Here is a 22,171-nt window from a genome sequence, read left to right as displayed (position 1 = left end):
CAAATAAACTTATCTTGCTTTAGACCACAGAATTAATTTGGTTAACGCAATAAATAATAAAAGGGGCATGGAATTATAGTTAAGAGAAACCCTATAATATATCCCCTGGGAACACCCCGGGGAAGTGTTCTAGGATCTCTGTTATTCCCCGTGGAAGTAACTTCTACTGCATTAACCAGCAGTGTAAATTCAAATGACACACACAAGAAATAAAATTTAACGCTTTTATTAATAAATAAATTCGACATCAATAAAAAATAACAACTGTACACTAATTATTTACTGTGAGCACATAAATATTATTGTCAATGAGGTACATTTGCAGCAGGAACTTCAATGCTGGGAAGATTAACCTTGAAAGTAATCCAGAATCAAGATTCATCTATTCCAGGAAGCGACGAATGAATGAGCAATTTTTGTGACCGAGCACTCTGACAACTTTCCACAACATAACTCTACATTTTTCACTTCAGTTTATATATTTTACATACATTTTCTTTGCCCAGTGCAATTTCCATCCATCAACGTTTGGGCCTATCTTATGGAAAAGACGGCATGAGTTCTTCCTGGTGGAGGTGGATGAAAAATTCGGATGTAGGCCCAAGGTGTTCGGTATAGAGAGTAAAAACTGAGTATATTGGGAATCGTCCACGCGAGTGATTTCACTCCAAGAGGGAAAACTGCACTGGCAAGCCGATGGGACCATCTGGAGAACTGAAACCTTACTTGTGCGCAATTAAAACATTTTTAGTAAGTGCGCTGCACAACAGTTAAAGGAAGAGTATCATATGGTGGCCACTGCAACATTAATGTTTTCCATATGGCAACATAATGGAAGCACAACAGGAAGAAACCATTTTTTTATTTTTAGCACTGACCATTTGAATTTTCAACCAAACCTTACATTAGCTTAAGTAAATTTTATTCCAAAAGAAGGCAATTCAATGAAGACAACCAAAATTCCTTGATTCACCGAGAGGTTATTTAAAAAAATTTTTACATCTAAACCTGTCACCACATGAATCAAGTTGGTTCACGATTCAATGTGGATGGCTTCATTCCAGCACTCAAATCGAAATCTCTATCTTTCCGGACACTCGGGTGTGTGCGCTAAAACTATTGCAAAAGAGTCATGATTGGGAGCTCTTAAAAAAATTCCTACCCTATTGATTTTGAAGAGTAGTTGCTTGTCACTTATAGCACAACCAAATTGGACACGAAAAAGAAGTTCTTGACGAAATCTTACCAACCGATGGGGAACAACTCTTTCAATTTTATTCATAGTAACGTAGAAATATAGAGTTCATTAAAGTTTAAATCTAAACCAAAGTGAAATTGAAATATATTGCAAAATTGATTTTTCAGGTAGCATATAACACCACCTCCAAAGTAATGGAAAGAAAATAAAACTTTTACCGAAACGGTTACCTTTTCTTTCGTAAGAATATCTTGTCCGTATTTTTTTATCCCAAGTATTAAGGAGGGGGAAGGTTGACAAATGTAATGTACACAAAATAGAAGAGCTACAGAACAGGATAAACTCATCGCATTCTACATATGAGAAATCCTATTCCAGAGAAATAAACGAACTAGCATCCCCAGACATATCACAGTTATATATTAAAGTATCAGTCAATACGGGCGCACCCACTCCATGCATGTACGAGACCTAACGTTTCCACTGGAACGCGATATGTTTTAAGTAATTTGATTTCAATTTATTTCAAAGGAAACCTGAATTTACTTCATTCAAGCCGATATTCTCATTTAGCCTGCACTGCTCTTCAATATGCTACAGAGGGAGATGAGATTAATGACATAAAATGATTCGTCCCTCCGAGTTGAATTTCGCGACCAACGGGAAACAACTTAATCGCGACACTTGACGCCCCACAGAATCTTTTCACACGACCAAATAAAACTATGCCAAAAATACCAAGAAGAAACTCTACGCATACAAAAAAATCTACAGCCACGTGACGAACATCGAAACATAAACCGTAGGAAATTAATTTTCAGAGAAATATCTCATACTAAATCATTAAAATCTGAAAATGAGTGATAAATTTACAGAATCAATTTAAAAAATATATATGCACGTGTGTTAAACAAATATTGGAAACTCTTAAAAAATACTTTGCAAAACAGTCTCGAGTTGACGGTCGACCGGTGATTCTGCAGTTCGAGCCAGAATCGACTCGGGTAGCTCATCAAAGTTGCGGATGAGTCGTAGATTCTCTTCTTTTCTTTAAGACATTCAGTCGTGGATGAGGAGTCAAAAGAGGTCCTCGAGAGAGCTCAAAAACGAACCCCCCCATCTCGCCTCCTCATCTCTCCCGTCTCCCCGTGGTCGCTCCGCGTTCCGTGCGCAAGGGGGAACTAAGGGGGAACTCAGTTCCCTCTTACTCTTCCACCGCTTAGCCGTAGCGACAGTTCGAGCCGTCGTCCGCGGTCAGCTCGATCGTCGGCAGCTGATTGGCTTCCTTCATCTTCTTATCTTCCGCGTTGCCTGATCTGCCTCCTCCCCAACTTCCCTGTGGCGATAAGAGCGTGAAGGATGCGTTCGTTAAGATTTGATGCGTGACCCCTTGCCCAACATGGTCAACTTGACCCGGCGGTGGCGTGGTGTTAATGCGATCTTTGTCAGCGGAGATTAACCCAAGAAATAGAATAAATTTGCCTGAAAACTAACTCATATCAGAGGGTTATCATAATGTCTACTTACAGGACTTCTGGAGAGGAATTATTCCCAAGACCGCGCAGAGTAGAACCAATATTTCGAGAAGAAAACCTGAGGAATTCATTTTCTATGCTGGACATGAATCTGACAAATGGACAATTTTGAATCTGCAAAAAGTGGCAAAATTCATAAGAGACCGATTTTTTGCCTAACGAAATATTCTATATTATTAATCGGAGTCAATTAGAAGCGCGCATTAACGGCGTCATATCGGAGAGTTATCAAGTGCGCACGGCGTCACTCCAAGCGGGGTAAACATCGTTTGTTGAAGAATACCATATCACGTGACCTACACCCATTGATCAGGAGATAATAATTCAGGAAAATAATTTAGGAATTACTCGTTTCGTTCCTTTAATTTATTTACATAATGGCAGGGAATTGAAATTGGACGAATAGTTTTAGCGATTGAATGAATGGGAAATACTTCGCATAGCGCCATAGCGGTCGATATTCAAAACAAATAATGCACCGCGTAGCATTTATTTTACATTGCTACAGTATTGTTATTTTCCTGGACTCGTTAAAGCATTATTTCTGTAGAAAACTTATTGCTTTCAACTGCTAATGATTTCCACGAAGATTCAGTAAATTGAAAATCTTAATTTTCGCGTGAAATCACTAGTGCGAAACATTTTTAAACCGCCACCCGTAACATATCACCTGACTGTTGTTTCCCCTTCCCATCTTCCTGTGAGCATTGATATCTCTAACTTTGATTAATACACGCACAATACGCGTGCGTCTCCCATGATTATTGCCAAAACATGAAATTTGCACAAATGTTGTACAAAACTGTGTATGGTTGGTGATTGTAAAAATGTTGCATATGGTAATGTGATTTCATAGTTTGCCAACACACTTCATCCACGTTCACCATTTGTGTTTATTTATATTAAATCCCTACCCTGATGTGTGAATTTCACACGCCCGTCGGGCTTAGTACTGGGGAACTCTACCATCACCTACCAAACCGATCTTCGGGTTGATTACTGTGTTTATGGTTATATATATATATATATATATATATATATATATATATATATATATATATATATATATAAATATATTGATTTAAGTTGTGTTTAAAATTTCATCATGAGTTATAAAACGTTTAATCAAATCATTTGAATGAATAGATTAAAAATTGGCAATTTTCCGCAAGTTATTGCGGATAATCGCCAATTTTTAATCAATCATGATATTCCACCATATCCTGCCTGAAACATCTCTTTTCATTTGAATGAAATTCAACAAGTTCGAAATTCTTTGTGCCCACGGTCGATAATATAACGACCAATTAAAAATATTCGGAGCGTGACAGCTTCGTCTGCTCCGAATTTAACCTCGCGTAATTTTATTAGATATCTTAAGTCGTACTCGATAATGCCGTTCTTCGTTAACGACTATTTAACAGTCAACCCATTCGAGCGAACGAGGTTGACCTATTTAAATTCTAGTCAAAATAATCATTTTCAGCGAATGGCAACTACTCGGGTGTTATGGAGTATGAATATGGTATTATTCGAGTGCAAATTAGGGTTTTCATCTGGAAGGCACAATAAACCCTGGGAAACCCCTGCTTGCGTTTGACCTGAAGGGGTAAAAATAGGGCATTTAAAAACCAAAAAAAGTTGAAATAAATTTCATCGGCAAGATCGAAGTTATAAAAAAAAATACGCGGTCGAATGTTTGGCAAACGAGGAAGGGGAAGAAATAGGTTTGTCATGTTGGATAGAATGAAGGGAAGAAGGAAGTTTGCGGAATTGATAAGGGGCTTGTTGCAATTTTGGATGCTAGGATGTGTTTTGTTATATAGAGGCAGGGCGGGGGGGTGAATGTTGTTCTACCCCAGAGTAGCTTGTGTCCATCCAAAACACACCTTAAACGGTATATTATCAGTAATTTAATGAAATCATCCCGTAAAATCTTTGTTGATGTATTTATAAACTTTTCAAAATCTACATCAAAACACGCCCGGACAATTTTATTCAGAAACATTTTCACTTTCTTTCACAACTCAGGAACAGGATTGAAATTATTAAGGAGGATGACAATCATGCATAAATTCTATCACTAAAATTTAATAAAATGTACCTCATGGACTCCTTTCTTGGAACCAGCCAAATTTTTCGTTTTGTCATAAAAAAAAACCTTTGCATGAAAGACAATTTTTGACTAACAATTCTCTCAAAAAATCCTAATTCAGGCGTATTCAGTGCTAACTTCGCTGTCTATTCAGTTTACGAGTATACGATGGGGATATACCAAACCTGCCAGAGAGCTTTAGAATTGACTAAGTGACTTTGTTTAAGATAAAACACCAATGGATAAATTTTCCCACGAAAGATATGGATAAAATTTGCCCTTATCGACGCCCTATCTGACTAGAACTCACAACAATAAAATTATCAAGCCACGCCGCCGCTGTTCTGTGAAGGCATTTCCTTATGTCACAATCTTGTGACCATATTAATGAGGTGGCAATTCACTCTTGCTTGGAAGTGCAAGGAGAATGATTACTGTCCAAATACCAACTTCCCCGAATAAATCTCATTATATTTTTAAATGAGATAGATTTTAGGAAGTTATCCACGTATCCATTTACATCTATACAATGCCCCGCAAACCGCCGCAAAGGGCGTGTGCGAATTCTGAAGCTTCCATACGTACTCTTGAAACGATCAGAGCGACGATGATGACCATGACTCCCAAGGCGACGATTCCCCACTGGATGATACCCAGCAAATGGATGACGTCAAATAAGCTCTCCTTGATTAGGTTCGTATATTTCGGCTCCAAATTCATGGCCTTGAAAGAAGAAAAAAAAGGAATGTATTATCTTTTGGTTATCTCCCCGGGTTGCAAAACTATGACAAAGCTCTAACAAAAAGAATTTCGCCGTTGAAAACAAAACATTTTCATCGGGAGGGTCGAGAGGACAAAAATGGCACATGTCTAATAATCCCTAGATCAGTAGTGCATAGATAGAGATGGCGAATACCTGGTGAATGGCCAGGGTTACACGTTAAGTGAGGTATAAGGTGGAGTACCACCTGACAAGGTCAAATAGTGACGGCGTTTGAAAATTCTAAATCAAGAATATCAATTAAATCTTTTAATAGGGCAGGTACAATATATTTATCATATAGGAGCATGACTTCAATATCGATTTAACTCGGTTTTGGACCTAATTTTCATTTAGGATTTTGTTGATACCAAAAATAAGAATTTATTTCCCTAAATATTTAGAAATAGTTTGCTCGTCTTAATATCTTACACTCGCAGATGTATATAGCCATTTTATTCCCAAATTCCATGTCTTGTTATATCTTTCGACCATCATTGAATACTATTTCATCATAATTGATTTTGTGACTGCCGGTCTTACAAGAAACTAAGAGATTTTAGCATTCCCTACAAGCCATTTGAATCTTCGCAATTTTTATTTTATTACGATATTTGAACGAGTAGTTCCGAAAATTTATCTTTATTTTTCCGACGTGGCAGCTTTCTTTAAACTACGAGATAATCACAGGACGCGTTTAACATTCACTTTTACTATTGATTTGTGCGTTTAATTGTTGGAATTATAATTTATAAACGGCCTTTCCATTAATTATTAGTGCGTTTGCTTACGCATTAGCGATGCGCGTACTTTTGCGCTATGTCATGTGATCAACCCATTCCTTATGTTTGTCTGTAAACGATGACACCGTACTCAATCCACTTAAATTGCAAACTTCCATGATTTGACCCACACGCGGAGATGGTAGAACTCCCCCTCCAATTGTTTTAGTCGTCGCAGGGTAACAAAAATTGTTTTACTATCATGATCACATAACAGAAACAAATGGATATTTAATTGAACGCTAAGCATATTGTCATTCAAATTTGAACTATTACGTTCCGTCTAATAAGAACAGTAGCATCCTTAAAACAATGAAATCTTTTTACATATACGTGCGAAAGTGGCCATTGCAATATTAAGGCAATTTTTTTTGGTTGAAATAAAACTCTAGAATAAGAAAATTTAATTTATGTGCGTCAACACTATGGAACTTCAGCTAGACCTAGATTTTCTGTTTCCATTAGGCAGATATTTTTTTCTAGCGTATGCTATTGCTCCATTGAGCGCGAGAACATGCCATGAAGACGTTAGGACAGTAAGCATTACGTAATATTAAACTTATTTGACGAGCTAATTCACCCCGATACCATTAAAGTTAAATATTTATTTATTATTAAAAATACACATTTGCTGATAGATAGTGTCAGGTGGCACACGAGTCCCAAATAATCACAAAAGATCATAAATAAAATCAGTCCGTAAAACAAAAGTACACTAAAAGGGAACTTCCAAACACAAATCTCTCTAACAAAACAAGAGAATCCCCATCTCATTTACATCCATCAATCAGCAAGAAAAAAAAGATAAGTTAAAAAAAATTAAGCTGTTACATAGAATACACCACACATCAATCAAATTATTACATATATTCCTTACATCTTTAATCATGAAAATATCATGAATATGAAAAAATCATGAAATGTAAGGAATATCGACAAATCTTCCATGCAAATATGGGTCCTTATGGGCCGACTCGCTACCAGCTGACCCTTTTCCATTTTATAAAATCTTTTGAGAGAAAGTGAACCGTATCGTACGGCTGGAGCGAACGTTCAAACAGCTGAATATTTTCCGCCTGGAGTATTGCCAATTAATAATAAAAACAATGATAACCCAATAGTTTGAGTACTACATGTTCCATGATAATCTATTCACCCATTAGTACAGTTTATTCGCGTGATTGTCAGTTTTGTTTCTTCGACATCCACTCACCTCTTCTATCCACATTACTGGGAATAAACCTTCACTGACATTCCTCAAAGCAGAAATCCTGCTATTCCTTTTCAGTGGTATGTTGAACTGTAACCTCTTAGCTGCTTTCAAAGGTGTGGCGGTTATCTGAAATGAGACACAAGAGGGACCCGAATAAAAATACTGCCAGAGCTGTGGTAACCTTTCGTGTAATTTTTAATGAGCATTTTTCTGCCTCCACTTTTTTTTCACGCCGATCGATGATTCTTATTCATTTCAATAGTTAGACCACCTAGCTGTGATCTCGCTACTCTCATTGAATAATTATCAAAAATATCGACGGATAAAGTTTCTTTTTTGGTTTCAAAACTTTTCTCAAGAGCTTTGATGACACAGCAAAAATTAGTTCATTCACCTGTCTTTAGATTTGAACGTGTCCAGGCTCTTTGGTTTTCAAGCATGTAAATGGATAGAGGAATTTGTGTTGTGTATGCACAACTGTAGCAAGTATTTATTCTGAATAAGGATATCAAACTAATTTAGGCCCGAAATATTTGATCAATTCCTGAAAAGGAGAGAGGGTTGTACGCATATAAAACACAGAATCATCACACGAGAAAGTTTGGTAGCGTTCGATTAACAGCAGCTTAAAACTACTGTTCCTCGAAAAGAGCCATGTCACGTCCACTTTTATGCAGTATTTCCTTTCTAGTCAGAAATTGAAAACATTATTATTTTGGTATACCACGCAAGGCATGGATTAGATGGGCTCTTTCAAACTACAGCTGTACTGCTGCTACTACTACAAACTACAGCTGCACGTATGCCTAATCCTTACCTAACGACGGAGCTCGACACCATTCACTGCAATGAGCCCTCAAATTCTACATGCCTTAATCCTGTCTAACATGCTTATTCTTTACTTCCCGATACCTATCTTGCCTAACCTTTACACTTCTATCAGAGAATTCAACATCTCATCTCCGAACAAAATGCTCTGAATCCATTTTTCTTGCCTCCACTACATTTATTCCATAAAACAATCCCATTTCCCAATATAAATTATTATTACGGTGGTTTAACGTTCAGTAAAGGTTTTTGATGGACACGCTATCTACCGCTACGTTACTCATCCTAACCTACGAGGGCTGACCAGAAAGTAACTTACGTTTCGGCCTAGCGTGGCGTGGTGGGTAGAGCTAGAGCCACCGTCTTTATGCCTACACGTCCTTACACCCAGTACACATCCTGCTGTGGTAGTGTGCAGGTTGTGGATCTTCTACTTTGCCCACTGCGAACTGTTAAAATGTCCGCTGCAATAGAAATTCCCGCGAATTCTCAAGTGGGGTCTGTAATTAAGTTTTTACTGGCAAGAAAACCAGAAGCCAATTGAAATTCTCAGAGAACTTTGTGAAGTGTGCGGAGACGGAATAAGAAAAGGCAACGGTGCATTCAATTTAAAAATAGCTGCAGAAATGTTCACGACTAGGGCCGCGGTGATTTGCCTAGTCTTGTGACAGATGAACTGGCGGTGAAATTCAACGGAAAAACAAGGTGAAAATCAGAAATCTCTCGCTAGACGTGGCTTGCAACACAGCGCTTTGACAGTGACGCAACCATTGCATGCTGGAATAAACAAGTGGTTAAGATGTAAGGTTGCAGATTTCTTTAACGACGGAATTGAACCGCTTGAGTGTCGTTGTGATAAATGCCTCAGTTTGAATGGCGACTATGCAAATAAATAGTTAAAGAATATGCCTTACAAATGTATAAAATGTCTTGTCAATAGGTTCATATTTTATTTCAAAACTTAAGTCACTCTATGGACAGCCCTCTCTGACAACTCGCAGGATCTTCTATCACAGCGCACATTTTAATATATTGCTCGCAGTAGAAGAACCACAGCCAGAAAGTTGCCACAGCAGGATGCGTGCTGAATGTAGGGACGTCTAGACTCAAAGATGGTGGCTCTAGCCACTACACACCGCCACGCCAGGCCAAAAAGTATGACTTGACAGCCCTCGTAAAAATGCAGAACCTGTCACTTCCATACTACACTTAAGTGTAGCTCAATTTCGCTTACTTTCTACCTCGCTTGATATATTCTAACATGCCCATCATCCCCCCCTTCACAATTTTGCCTGCTACGAAACGAAAAACGGCTTCTTTCGGAAGAAATTAAATTCATGTTGATGATACGCTGATTTAGACGAGCCAAAAATTTAATCTCATGGAAATTTAATTTAACCGTAAGGTAAAAGTAATGAATAAGATTCCAACTGGTGTAACAAGTGAAAATTCATACTACGTACTACTAGTTAATTGTATATACTTATGCTCACCGACTCAATCTCCAAGTATGTCTCGTGCTTTTCCTTCTTTGGGTTGAGACCCTTCGCGTACTCCAGGTACTTGCTACTGGCGCTATAGAAGTGAGGATAGGACACAACCAAAGGCCCACCTGGAAAATTGAGAATTTTAATTGGACAGGAGCATCCCCATTTCACTTATCTTTTTTTGTTCCGTTGGTATTTTCCTTGGTCCATATCCCTTCTATATCTTCGGCACTCTACATTCTATTAATGTATCTTATCAATAATCCTAATCAAATCATTGCTGAAAATTGAGATGTATTAAAAATTGTGATGGTATTAATATAAAATTCATAGTAGCAAATCCTAAGTTAAAAAAAATCAAGAGGGAACATTTTTCATTCCAAATATGTTGGGCTGCAATAATTTGGAAGGATTTTCATACTTTGAATAATAATTGATACATTGTAAAATCTGTTCTGACAACTAATAATCCTGGACAACCGAAGAAAATAGGAAAATTAACAGGCTCTCAAATCGTGATATGTTACTACTACGTGATACAGATATTCTTGCAATTTTAATTTTGCATCTTTAAAGCACGCTATCAACTGGAATGATCGAAAATTGGGTTCCCCAAGTTACGTCTTCAAACGTTCCTTCCTAAATTTGGTGCTTTTAACGTGATCCCTTAAGGACCAATGCCTCGTAGCACTGTGTCTCAGTGCTTTCTTGGCTCATAGAACGTTATATTGAATAAGTAATAATGTTATAAATGCAAATACAGCAAAAAATTATCTTTCCAGGACATATCAACCTATTAAATTCATAATAGCCCAAGTTACTTTGGCAGGGGTTGCATTGTGAATTTATGAAAATGTAATTTATTTTTTTAATAATTTCCTGCGAACTTCAAATGGCATCGTATTTCTCAAGACAGTGTTTAAAAATAATAAAATAATATAATAAAATTAATATAATAAAATAAATAAATATAATATAATAATACCAGCCTAAATTAATATAAACTTTAATGTAACGTATCGAAGGATCCAAGAGGTGACAGGGAGAGGGGAGACAAGGTAAAATGAGGGAAATAACGCGCGTGTCGAAGCGGTCACTAGAGGAAAACCACAAACAGAAAGAGGAAGGTTAACGGAAGTCTTGTACGATTTATGAAATAAGTTTTACCCGTAAGAATATTATATCATCATCATAAAAAATAATTTATCATTATCTATCACGCTGACTAGTGCGATACATTTTCTATATGTCAAGATGCAGTATGCATCTATTTCCTTATTACAGATAATGGAAATATTTTGGCAAATTCACGACGTCTCGCCAGACCTACACACCTTACGCTAAGGATCAGCTGCACTTACCCACGCATGAGGATATGTCCTGAACTCCATAGTCGATGCCGGCCCAGTAGCTGTCCCGCCACTTGTCGTCCCCCGTGGGGTAGTAGCACCAATTATCAGGGTTGCGGGAAGGCGTGTCGAATAGGTTGGGGTCCGCCACGAACTTCAAGGCCGGGATCCCTTGGTACTCGACGCGCTCTTCGAAGGACGCGGACAACGACCTGACCCCAGATTGGGGGGGGTGGGGGTAAGGATAAGAATAAAATTCATTTTGCATCAATCGTCAATGAAAAATATGATAAAAACGTGCATGAATTGACTTATCACCCGCTGGAATTTTCGAATGTATACAGTTCACTATTTTAGGTTTCAAATCTTTAATCCATACTAAATTTATAGGGTTGGATGAATAAGTTTTTAAAAAATTTAATTTAACAAAATCAAATACAATTATCCCCACATAAAACATATCAGAGGGTGTGAAAACTAGGTTACATTTGTTTCTTTATTGGAAAGAGAAGGAAAGCATACTAAAATAGATGTAATAATTTGATTATTTTTTAAATATTAGGCAAACAAACAGTTCGATCATTCGGATCAGCTTGATAGCGGAGGGAAGACTTAGTAGTATGAGATTTTCTAAAATGAAAAAGGCTAAGCCAAACATTAAAATAGGAGGGCAAAAACTAGAGCAGATAGAACAGTTTAGGTATCTCGGTAGTGTTTTGGACCAACAGGGTCGAAGTAGTAGGGACGTAAGGAGAAGGATTGCGCTAGGCAAAGAGGCTTTCATAAGGAGGAGGGAGTTGATGACAGGGACGTTGAGTAAGGATGTTAAGAAAGACTCGTAAAAACTTTGATATGGAGCGTAGCTATGTACGGCGCGGAAACGTGGTCATTGAAGCAGGAGGATAGACGTAGATTGGAGGCTTTTGAAATGTGGGTGTGGAGAAGAATGGAGAAGGTGAAATGGACAGAGAAGAAAACAAATGAGGAAGTACTTGGTATGGTGGCTGAGGACAGGGGTTTGTTGAGAGAAATCCTAAGGTGGCAGGAAAAGAGGTTGAAGGGGGTATTGATCGGCAGCGGGATGTTGAAGACTAATTGAGGGGAGAATGTTAGGCAAACGAGGAAAGGGAAGGAACAGGATAGGGATGTTGGGACCTGATGTAGAGTAGGATGCTGGATTTTGCTGTTAGGAGTCACAAAATATTTATTAAGTAGCTTCGCCATCCAAAAACCTAACTTAACCGGTAGATTATCTAATAATAATAGTTTTGAACTGAGAAATTCCTGCATGTTGACGCACATCAGAGGATGCCCCCATTTAAGTAACCGTCGCAGAATCCCCCGCAGTGCTTGGAATATTTGATTCGCCCTCTCGCTTCATTTTATACGAAGCAATTGTCACAATTGTAAAAACGCTACGTCCTTTGGTCGGATGCCGATATTTTACGGTGATTTTATTTTTAAAGGTGTGAATTCTTAAAATTTTACAAAAAACTTCGTTAACATTGATTGGATAACTTTGGATGGATGCAGACTGATCATCTCTTAACTTCCAAGCCACAACCAAAAAGATACCCCACACTATTTAACTGCTCATTTCCACATGCTTTCCAATCGAAATTAATATTCCATTTAAAAATATTATTGATTGATAGAAAGCATACTAAGAGAAGTACCAAATGTATCGACGAATGAATGAATGTGGCTAATGAGCCTTGCAAACAGGTGGAAACTCGCGAGTTACAGAACTAGAAGGGCTAGCATGAAAAAATGATGGAATCTGACTGGTTGGTTAAAGAAGCATAGAAGGAGTTGGCAGTATGAAAAAGTAAATGAAGGGGAGAAAATTTCCCGAAATAAAATTGGGCTCTCAGTTTCTGGGTTTGACTTTCTGAAAGTTGACTCAACAGTCCCTTAAGATGATGTAATACGTTAAAAACCGTAGTTGTGTTTAAGATTCTGAAATTTCTCATGGAGGAGATTTAAAAAAAAAAATTAAAAATTATGGCTTATTCTTAATAAAAATCTTCAAATTTTAAACTTTACCCGGGAGACTCAGAAAATAATTGTTCTATTTTAAGATGTTGTCCGTTTTGACTAATTTTCATGCTCCAATTGATTAAGTAGGCGTATGAGCGCATTGTTTTCACGAGTTCAAGAAATATTATGCCACACACACTTTCCTCCTGAAATAAGTTAAGAGAGCCTTGCTTTTAATTTTCCCACTCACGAAGACTGAAGTTAGGGTACTGTAGGTACCAAATGAACGGGTGTTCTGGAAGTGTCTTCATTTTGTGTCCATCCTCTGCGCGCACACCCACCTGCACATTTCAGGCTGGAACACTTTGATGATGGACTTATCGCTAAGGAATGGTGGGATGACGGAGGCGTCCGTACCGGACACTTCATTGCAGTGGGATTTCTCGGGGTACGGGGGACCCCACACGCTCAGCATCGCCTGGTCCTGCCAACTCACCACCTGTCCCATCGCGCCGATATCCGACAGACCCCTCCTGACGCGGATCGGGCCGTAGCGAGTGTTGTTCTTCTGCAACGTGGAAGAGGCGATTGAGTAAACAACGATTAAGGTATTTCCTAACAAACCAAAGGATTTTAAGTTGGAAAATGATGTCACACTTTAATTTTTGTATATTATTATTGGATAAAATGTGCATAGTAGTAATCGCAGCGAAGCATCGAAAACCGACGCACGCCGGCCGTCATTTTTTACTAAAATGGATCGCCGCCGCCTTCCGTTTCCTCTTAGTACTTTCGCTGGCATGGAACTACGGTGTGTCGCCGACGTATTCTGCAGCGGTGATGGCACGCAAAATCTGATGCATTAAAATAAATTTCGGATCATTGTCAGCATGACAATAATCCGAAATCAAATGTTGAAAATTTTAACGTTCGTCTCAAAGCCTTGACAATCATCTTATGTAAAACCACACGGTATATTCTCTTTTGCTATTCATGTAATATCCGGGCAAATTCGTTAAGGCTATAAAAAATTAATAAACTAATTTGGCTAGTAATTTCGGTAAACAGTTGACCAACGCGAGTAAGAAAACTAATTTGGCTAATTTGGGTAAAAAAACAATAGTCAATTACTGCCCGTGGTCAACTCTTACATGATAATCAATAATAACACGGACAATACGGGATGGCAACTGCAGGGTTATAGATAGCAAAAATTCCACTTGCCACCCTCAGCGTCTAAAGAATAATTAGTTCTACTTAAATGCATGCTTTTCCACTAACCTCGTGTGTTTTGTTACCATAACCCATAGAATCATCATTTTTTCCGAATGACATCATTAGTGTTCTGTTCATCTGTTTGTAAGTCTCCCTCTCAATCCCTCGTCCCTCTCCGCGGGGGGAAATTCCTGCTACCTGCAAAGTTAGGTCGCATTCCCTGCCTTTTACAGTCTCCTCGGGAGGTAGAGTGTATTTGTGGTGCATATTCATGTGGTATTGGTGTTTCACATTCTTGCTTGTTGTGTCCTGGCTTGCGTGTTGTTGGATGGCTTTCGTGCTGCATCCTGGGGTGCAGTTGTCTGTTGATCCACGGCATATGTGTTTACATGAGTATTGGATGAAGGGATTTTTGCATGAGTGTGCGCGCTGCTGTGGGTGTAATTTTCCATTTTGTTGTTTTGCATGTGGTATTGTTCCTTTTTACGGTTGGTGACCTAACACCCCCCGCCACACGCCCTTGCGGCGGCTTGTGGGGTATTATGTAGATGTAGATAATAAGCATATCTCTGACGAATACATTTGATTACAATGGCGAATTTCAGCCTCAAACTTTCTCAAATAGAGCACTTGCTAATTTCATAAGATTTTATGACGCTAGAGCAGACTTCGACACAGGTGACATGGTCATCAATATATTTACTTTTTGGACTGTTTGTACGGTAAACTGTGTGAAGAAGGAAACGAGTAAAATCCCAATTAATAAAAAAATAATTATACCTTGAATTGCTCTCTTAAAATATACGGTAATTCGGTACCTAATGTTTTTCCTTGCAAACTCATTTTGCCAATAAACGGATTCAGCTTCGTAACTAGGCGGATGAATTTAGTGGAGATTTGGTTTATCTATTAACAGTGCGAGTGTACGAGGATGTAGTTTTCTCAAGACTTGTCTTTTCACAAGTATCACCGAGTTCACTTTAAGATTAGAACATCAATTTTTCATTTATTCATTACATTTAATAGACCTACTAAAGTTACCTAATGTCCACTACCCGATATTGACGATTTATTAGTGGATATACCCGAATCTTGGTGGATACACAATCATTTTACAATAAAAACACCGCGACCATCAACTCGAAGGCTTTAAAAGGGTGTAACTCCCGTTACTTTATACCGGATATCCGATGATATCCACACGGAATTGGCGGGGGTCCAGTTAGATGGCACTTTAAAATATCCTATAGCTTGGGTGTAGCACAAGACGATAAATATTAATGTCACGTGATGAGATGGACGCAACGTCCATTCATGCACATTTCGTAGGCAGATGATCCTAACATAAAATTATTAAATCATTCTTGAGTAAGTCATTAATTTTTGAAGCGTGCTGTAAAACGTATTCTGGACTAGTCCCGTGCATCGGAATTTCGAAACAATGCCATTTTGACTTTTCTTCCTACAGGTTATTAATATCATTTAAACCAAATGGAGGATATGCTGTTGTGTTAGCACTACTACAACGGATATAGTGGAGCATATGCTATCAGTTTTTCGTGAGAACGACATGTGTTTCTGCACCACCACTTTATTTCGGGTGTTGGTCATGGTGCAGTTGCGAGTACAAGTTTTTATTAAAATGAAATTTACTAGACAAGTATGTGACTTCCTTAAGACGAGAGCGACCAACCTGATAGAGGAATGAGAAGAGATAGTCTCCTTCGTCAAACCCATCGTCTCCCTCTGACTTTCGCATGGAGGGCGAGCTTTCGGAACCGATGGCCGCGCACACCAGGGATTTGACGAAGCCGCGCAGGAAACCGCTCCGGGAGCACTTTATGGGCACACCGTGGAACAGGAGTCCGCCCACAGTGGTGTCCAGGAAGGGAGAGAGCTGATGGGACGCCGGCCTCGTCATCTCGTCCGGCGACAGAAACAACTCCGCGAGCACGGTGTTGAGGAAGGAGAGCATGGTGGAAGACTTGCTGGCCGTCTTCTCGATTAACCCCTGGCGGGTGAGAATGGAGAGATCACTGGTAGCGAGAATATTTACCCGAGAATATTTACGAGAATCACGGTGGGCTGCGATTGTGTTCAACCCAAAATGTCTGTTTACCTCACGAATCTCTTCATATTTAATATGCAGATTGTATTTCATGTAATTTATGCCAAAAATAAAAAAAAACCGGTGGAGTTACTGGGTAAGATATTAGATTTATTCATAGTTTTGGTCATCAGCTAATCTAGCGTGAAACTTTTAATTTGATATATTATTTTCATTTCGATATTAAAAGTCATTCCCAACGTTTTTTGGCTTGTGCAAAACATCATAATTATAGTGGAAATGCAAAAGATTTGACGATAAAGAAGCTAAACCGGTAGAAAGTCGTTTTAATAAGTGCTTAGGTTAAAAAATGGAAGCAATTATCTTACAAGTAGGTCTGGTAAGTTAAAGCGTTACATTTTTACTCAAGTATTTTACTTTGTTATATTTAAATGATACTCTAGAAAGTCTTCGGTGCAACAGCAGATAAATGGATTTAGATTTCTATCATTAAAACTCGCCGCCGTGTGTTCCTAGGATAGAATGTCTTTCCTCCGGTTATTTGATCTAGTTCAGCCCTTGCAAAAGGCCGAATTTTCCTTTTTAAGTGGGCGGTGGATTCGCATAAAATTAATGGAAGGATTTCTGTTCCCCTTCCGTGATAACTCGCCAGGGCTCTTCTGTGGAAATTGAGAAGGCTGAGGCGGTGTCCTCTAATAAATCAGTTGAAACTCTCACGACATGTATGCTATGCATAGAAGTTTATGGCGATACATCCTAAGGCATATTGAAATTCAACCTCCCTTTAATAATAATCTATAATTACTTACGTGTTTACTTACACGCGATAACAATTTGAATATACAATTTAATTTACAATAATTCCAATGTCCACTGAGAATTTTCGTCGTTCGTATTCCTTTTCATGCTTTCATTGCCTCCAGATACAATGGAATTATGTACCCACGCTTTTCAACGTACGTAGAAGATGTGGTCATTGCAAGCATGGAGGGAAAAATTTAAATAGGTGAGGAGCTTATTCTAGGGACGAATTCCCATGAGTGAATCGTCAATAATTAAGCTATTTAGCTAAGAGCTCGGTCTATCATAGCTGAGCTCATAACGGTACAACAGATAAGTCAAGTGATGCGAATGAGCTCAGCAATATTTAGTGTTCGAGCTCTTTTGGAGTACCGTGAATGAACTCCCTAACGATCTTTCATCGACCTTTCAGACCACGACCCTCCTTTATCGCTATGGGCACTCACCATGAGAGGCGCGTTGAGGACAGTCACTGGATCATCTTCGTCGCCAATAGAACGCCGCCGGTTGAAATAGTACTTATTCCTCAGGAAATAAGACAAGGTGTCCGACTCAAAATCCTCTTCCATTTCAACCTTATCCTTGTATACACTGAAGTTATGACATGGAGGAAATGAGAATTTTAGTGATAACTAAGTTAATATTATCATTTATAAAGAGTCAGACATGCACTCTTGTTGACAATTAGATTTCATGTACTCAAGTAGGCAAAAAAAGTGAAAATTTCGTGAATACAAGTAAATGTGAACCCTTAGGCAAAAGTTAACTTGGAACAAACGACCAGGTTCTTTTGAGCCAACAGATACCGCATTACCAACTATGAAAAAGTTCTTCGTTCAGCAAATATAAGGCAATAAATGGGAGCTAATGAATTCAAATAAGACTTGTCGCGACATTTCAATGGAAGTGTCCTCGATAGTTAACGCAGAGAGAATATAATCTGAAAGAAGGGGATGGATATAGTCAAGACATAAGAGAAACTAAAAATAGAATAGGAAACTAAAAAACTGAATAGTTTGTTTCAAATGTGCGAATGTGTAAGAGGCGAAATAGGAGTATGAATGCAAAGATATGTCACTGTGGTAGAATATGTAAAAAGAAAGTTACACTTTCACTAAGCTAAAATCGTTGATTTACTAGACAGTATTCTTAAACTAAAAGAGAGCAGCTTGAAAGATATGCATTTCATGATGACAAATTTTTTTTTTCGATTTAATACTGCTACTAGTGTGTTGCATCACAAATAAATCGATCATTTCCAACTGTTTGGCTCAAAAGGGTTTCATACACTTTCAATTTTAATATAAAAAAATGTTTTGCTCCGAAGTTAAAACCTAATCCTCTTCATTTTCAATGTTTTTTTTTAATATTCCCGAATTGACATCATGGAGCACTTTTGGATACCGTGAAAAAGCCGTGCAGACTAAGAGTTTCTTTCCATGAGATTCACACCATCCCCTTTCTGAGTATTCAGCATGCTTAGTCACCTATTCCAGAAAAATTACACCATAGCTTGCTGCCCTATCCTCGCTAACTACTCTCGTCTGCATTGCACTGTTTCACACACACATTTATGTATGTTCAAGAACAGTCTAATGTTCCCCGCCTCAAAAGTGTCGATGCGACTGATTCCATCAGAATTCTTTATCTTTCTGACGTTGGCTAGTGACAGTAAACATAATTTTCATCCGCACAGAAATTTGAAGACCGAAATGGATGGTGTTGATTGGGGAGCACCATATACTCACTCGTAGACGTAAGGTCCCACCTGCCGCAGGAAGGGAGGTGCGTGACCGTGGTGAACCTCGCTCGGGTTGGTAACGTTGAACAGGTACACCTTCACCTGGACGGGCACGGGTGTCTTTATGTAGCGCTGCAAGGCATCCGATCCTCTGCTCAGCTGGACACTCTGTGGGTCATGAATTTAACGCCATTAATGCACTGCCACCAAGATCTGCACACTTTTCTTAAGGTTTAAGCGTTGAAAGCATTTATTCCTTAATAATGGCAGGCAAGTATTATTCATCTCTTTTTAACTGATTGTTATTCTATTTTTATGATTAAAAGGAGTACAGGAATTTGCTTGTGCGATATTTTCTGCTCTTTTGGTTTAAATGTTCACTGAGTGCATTTATTTGATGTGTCAATATTTATTTTTACCTCAAAGCATTTTAATAAATTTTTCGGCTGGTATGGATTAATATTTTTCTGATCAAACGTATGCTTGTTTTAGAACATTCACTGTCCATAATATAGGGCAGAGTAACTATTTTTTGTTGAAATAAATATAATCTACATGAGAAATTTAATCTCGAGTTTAAATTGGTGTGCAAGATTCGCTTGTGTGTGGAAGAGGATTATTTAAATAAGCTACCACTAGTATGTAATGTATGTAATATATATATATATATATATGTATATATATATATATATATATATATGTATATATGTATATATGTATATATATATATATATGTATATATGTATATATATATATATATGTATATATATATATATATATATGTATATATATATATATATATGTATATATATATATATATATATATATATATATATATATATATATATATATATATATATATATATATATATATATATATATATATATATATATATATATATATATATATATATATATATATATATATATATATGTATATATGTATATATGTATATATATATATATATATATATACACACACATACACACATATATACATACATATACATATATGTATGTATATATGTATGTATAATAAATAATTATAGTTATACCATATAATAAATTAATAACTAAACGTTCTGAACTAAGCATTGTTAAATGGAGACCACATTCAACAATTCTCACCGGTTACCTGCATGATTACAACGAAGAACTACACTGACCTGCAGACAAAGACATTTCTTTACACGCCTGACTGATGAAGACGTTAATAAACGGAGGTTATGAAAGTTATTGCGGATTGGAAATATTTAATCAATGGAATTGCATCAACTTCATGGTCATTCAAACATTTTATATCTCAATCCGATGCTATGTTTAACTTTATTACTTATTTACTACCCTTTTACAAACGCTGTCAAATAATATTGCCTGGTAGAACTCCGAATGAAATTCAGACTTGAATATGTGGTGGTGGTCATCACGGTGAAATATTCATAACAGATGCATTCGTAAAATTGATACGACGCTTCATATTAATTTTATGCTATCTCAATTTTTGCATGAAACGAAATAAATATATACCTTCTCTTCTGATTCAATCTAAAACACGTTTAACACCGCAACTAACCCTCGCTTCCATGTCGACGTGAATGTTTACCCCGTCCCTCCCTCGCACAACCGAAATGGACGACCATGTATGTTGGCAATAGTGCAGTCGTAGCCATTCTAGAAAAATTGTCATTTGCGTAATTTCTCCACAGATAAGGAAGGGGGGGGAACTGTTTACTCGTCCGTTTAATCCGACCGTCAATCGTTCGATGACCCTTGCCACCGACAAATCACGCCACCACGCGCGGATGGGAAGAAGTCAACAGCATAAGAAATAAAGTGTGAACCAGCAGCTATTTTTCTTTGGCCCGATGCTTGGCACATTTGAACAATGTACTTTTGGTGCCATCGATCTTTTCCCTTATAAATCAAAGACTCAAGTGCACTTAATAGATAACTTGACAAATGTCAGTCTTGTACGCTCCAGTATCTCGCATACTACGGAAAGTGGTTTAACTTTTGACGAAATATTTACCACGCTCGATACCACCCACATCCGACTCTGTATTCGGTAAAATGTATGAATAAAATGACTATAATTATTACTGGTAGGAGTAAGAGCATCATATTAGGAACAGCCTAATTAGTGTCACGAGATTTCTGTATATCAACCAGAGCGCAGATTAAATTATTAAAATTTGGAAAGAGTATTCCACCTACAACGGCCACGAGAGTGACAGCGAACAAGTACCCTGAGGGTAAGTTGAAAAGTACCTCGAAGAGAGAGCTCAAGAATACTTGAAACCGTTTGTGAGTAAACAGGTGGTGCCCGAAATTTCACATACGCATATTCACACGAACACTTGAGATGATAATAGGAATAAACAAAAAAAATGAGGATAACTTTACGAAAACCTTACGTTTATGGAAAAAAACAGGATTTGTAAAGAGATTAGAAATAATCGCCAAAAAACACAACCTTGACTTATCCGTTCTGAAAACCAAAGCGATGGCTATCGAAGGAAAATTACAGCTACATCATAATTCATAGTCTTATGACAAATCTATAGGGAAAATCTCACTTTTTAGGAAATAATCAATGTTTGTTAAAATGAAGATTATTACTTTGAAAAAAAATACATAACTATGAAAATTTATTCGAAAGAGAAAATGTTAATCTTAAAACAAGAGGGACAAGAATAAAAATTTATATAACAACGGCAACACCATCTAGCTATTCCATATGCGAAGTAGGACAAGGCAACCTATGTACCCCGTAATCAACATGAAAAAGATATTCCATTCACGTATGTCAGTGTTTGAAGCCGACTTAAGCGAAGTAAAACTCGTTGAAATTACTCAAGATTCCAAGTATCCTAACGCACAATAATGAAAGTGTTTCGAGGATATTTATTGAAACATGATGCCTTTTCATTCATTCGCCAAGAGTCTACATAGGACGATAGAAAACATTGAATGATCACGTTTTCTATTGAACTTTACCCAAGGCCATCGATAAAAGGAATGACGCGACAGGAGGGTACATTGTGTAAGTGGTTCCAGTATTTCGCTCAATCCGCGCCGCCATTTAAGATTGATGCCGTTTCTTTTAATCTGGAGAAATG

General features: G+C 37.7%; 1 protein-coding gene across 1 annotated transcript in view; it reads right to left on the bottom strand.

The window, feature by feature from the left end:
- Positions 1 to 210: 210 nt before the first annotated feature.
- The window catches only part of LOC139697777 (sensory neuron membrane protein 2-like), a 47,419-nt gene continuing 25,458 nt past the window's right edge, over positions 211 to 22,171 (bottom strand). The window contains exons 2-10 of the mRNA XM_071596619.1: positions 19,060 to 19,220; positions 17,758 to 17,902; positions 16,136 to 16,453; positions 13,569 to 13,795; positions 11,260 to 11,459; positions 9,905 to 10,023; positions 7,584 to 7,709; positions 5,414 to 5,551; positions 211 to 2,534 (exon numbers count right to left, since the gene is read on the bottom strand). Of these exons, the coding sequence (XP_071452720.1) occupies positions 2,418 to 2,534; positions 5,414 to 5,551; positions 7,584 to 7,709; positions 9,905 to 10,023; positions 11,260 to 11,459; positions 13,569 to 13,795; positions 16,136 to 16,453; positions 17,758 to 17,902; positions 19,060 to 19,220 (1,551 nt within the window). The 3' untranslated portion in view covers positions 211 to 2,417. The remainder of the gene's footprint in view (positions 2,535 to 5,413; positions 5,552 to 7,583; positions 7,710 to 9,904; positions 10,024 to 11,259; positions 11,460 to 13,568; positions 13,796 to 16,135; positions 16,454 to 17,757; positions 17,903 to 19,059; positions 19,221 to 22,171) is intronic.

This window comes from Hetaerina americana, unplaced genomic scaffold, assembly GCF_022747635.1.
Source record: "Hetaerina americana unplaced genomic scaffold, ioHetAmer1.1.p SCAF_8, whole genome shotgun sequence".
Lineage (NCBI taxonomy): Eukaryota > Metazoa > Arthropoda > Insecta > Odonata > Calopterygidae > Hetaerina > Hetaerina americana.
This window is presented reverse-complemented; position numbering and strand designations above follow the sequence as displayed.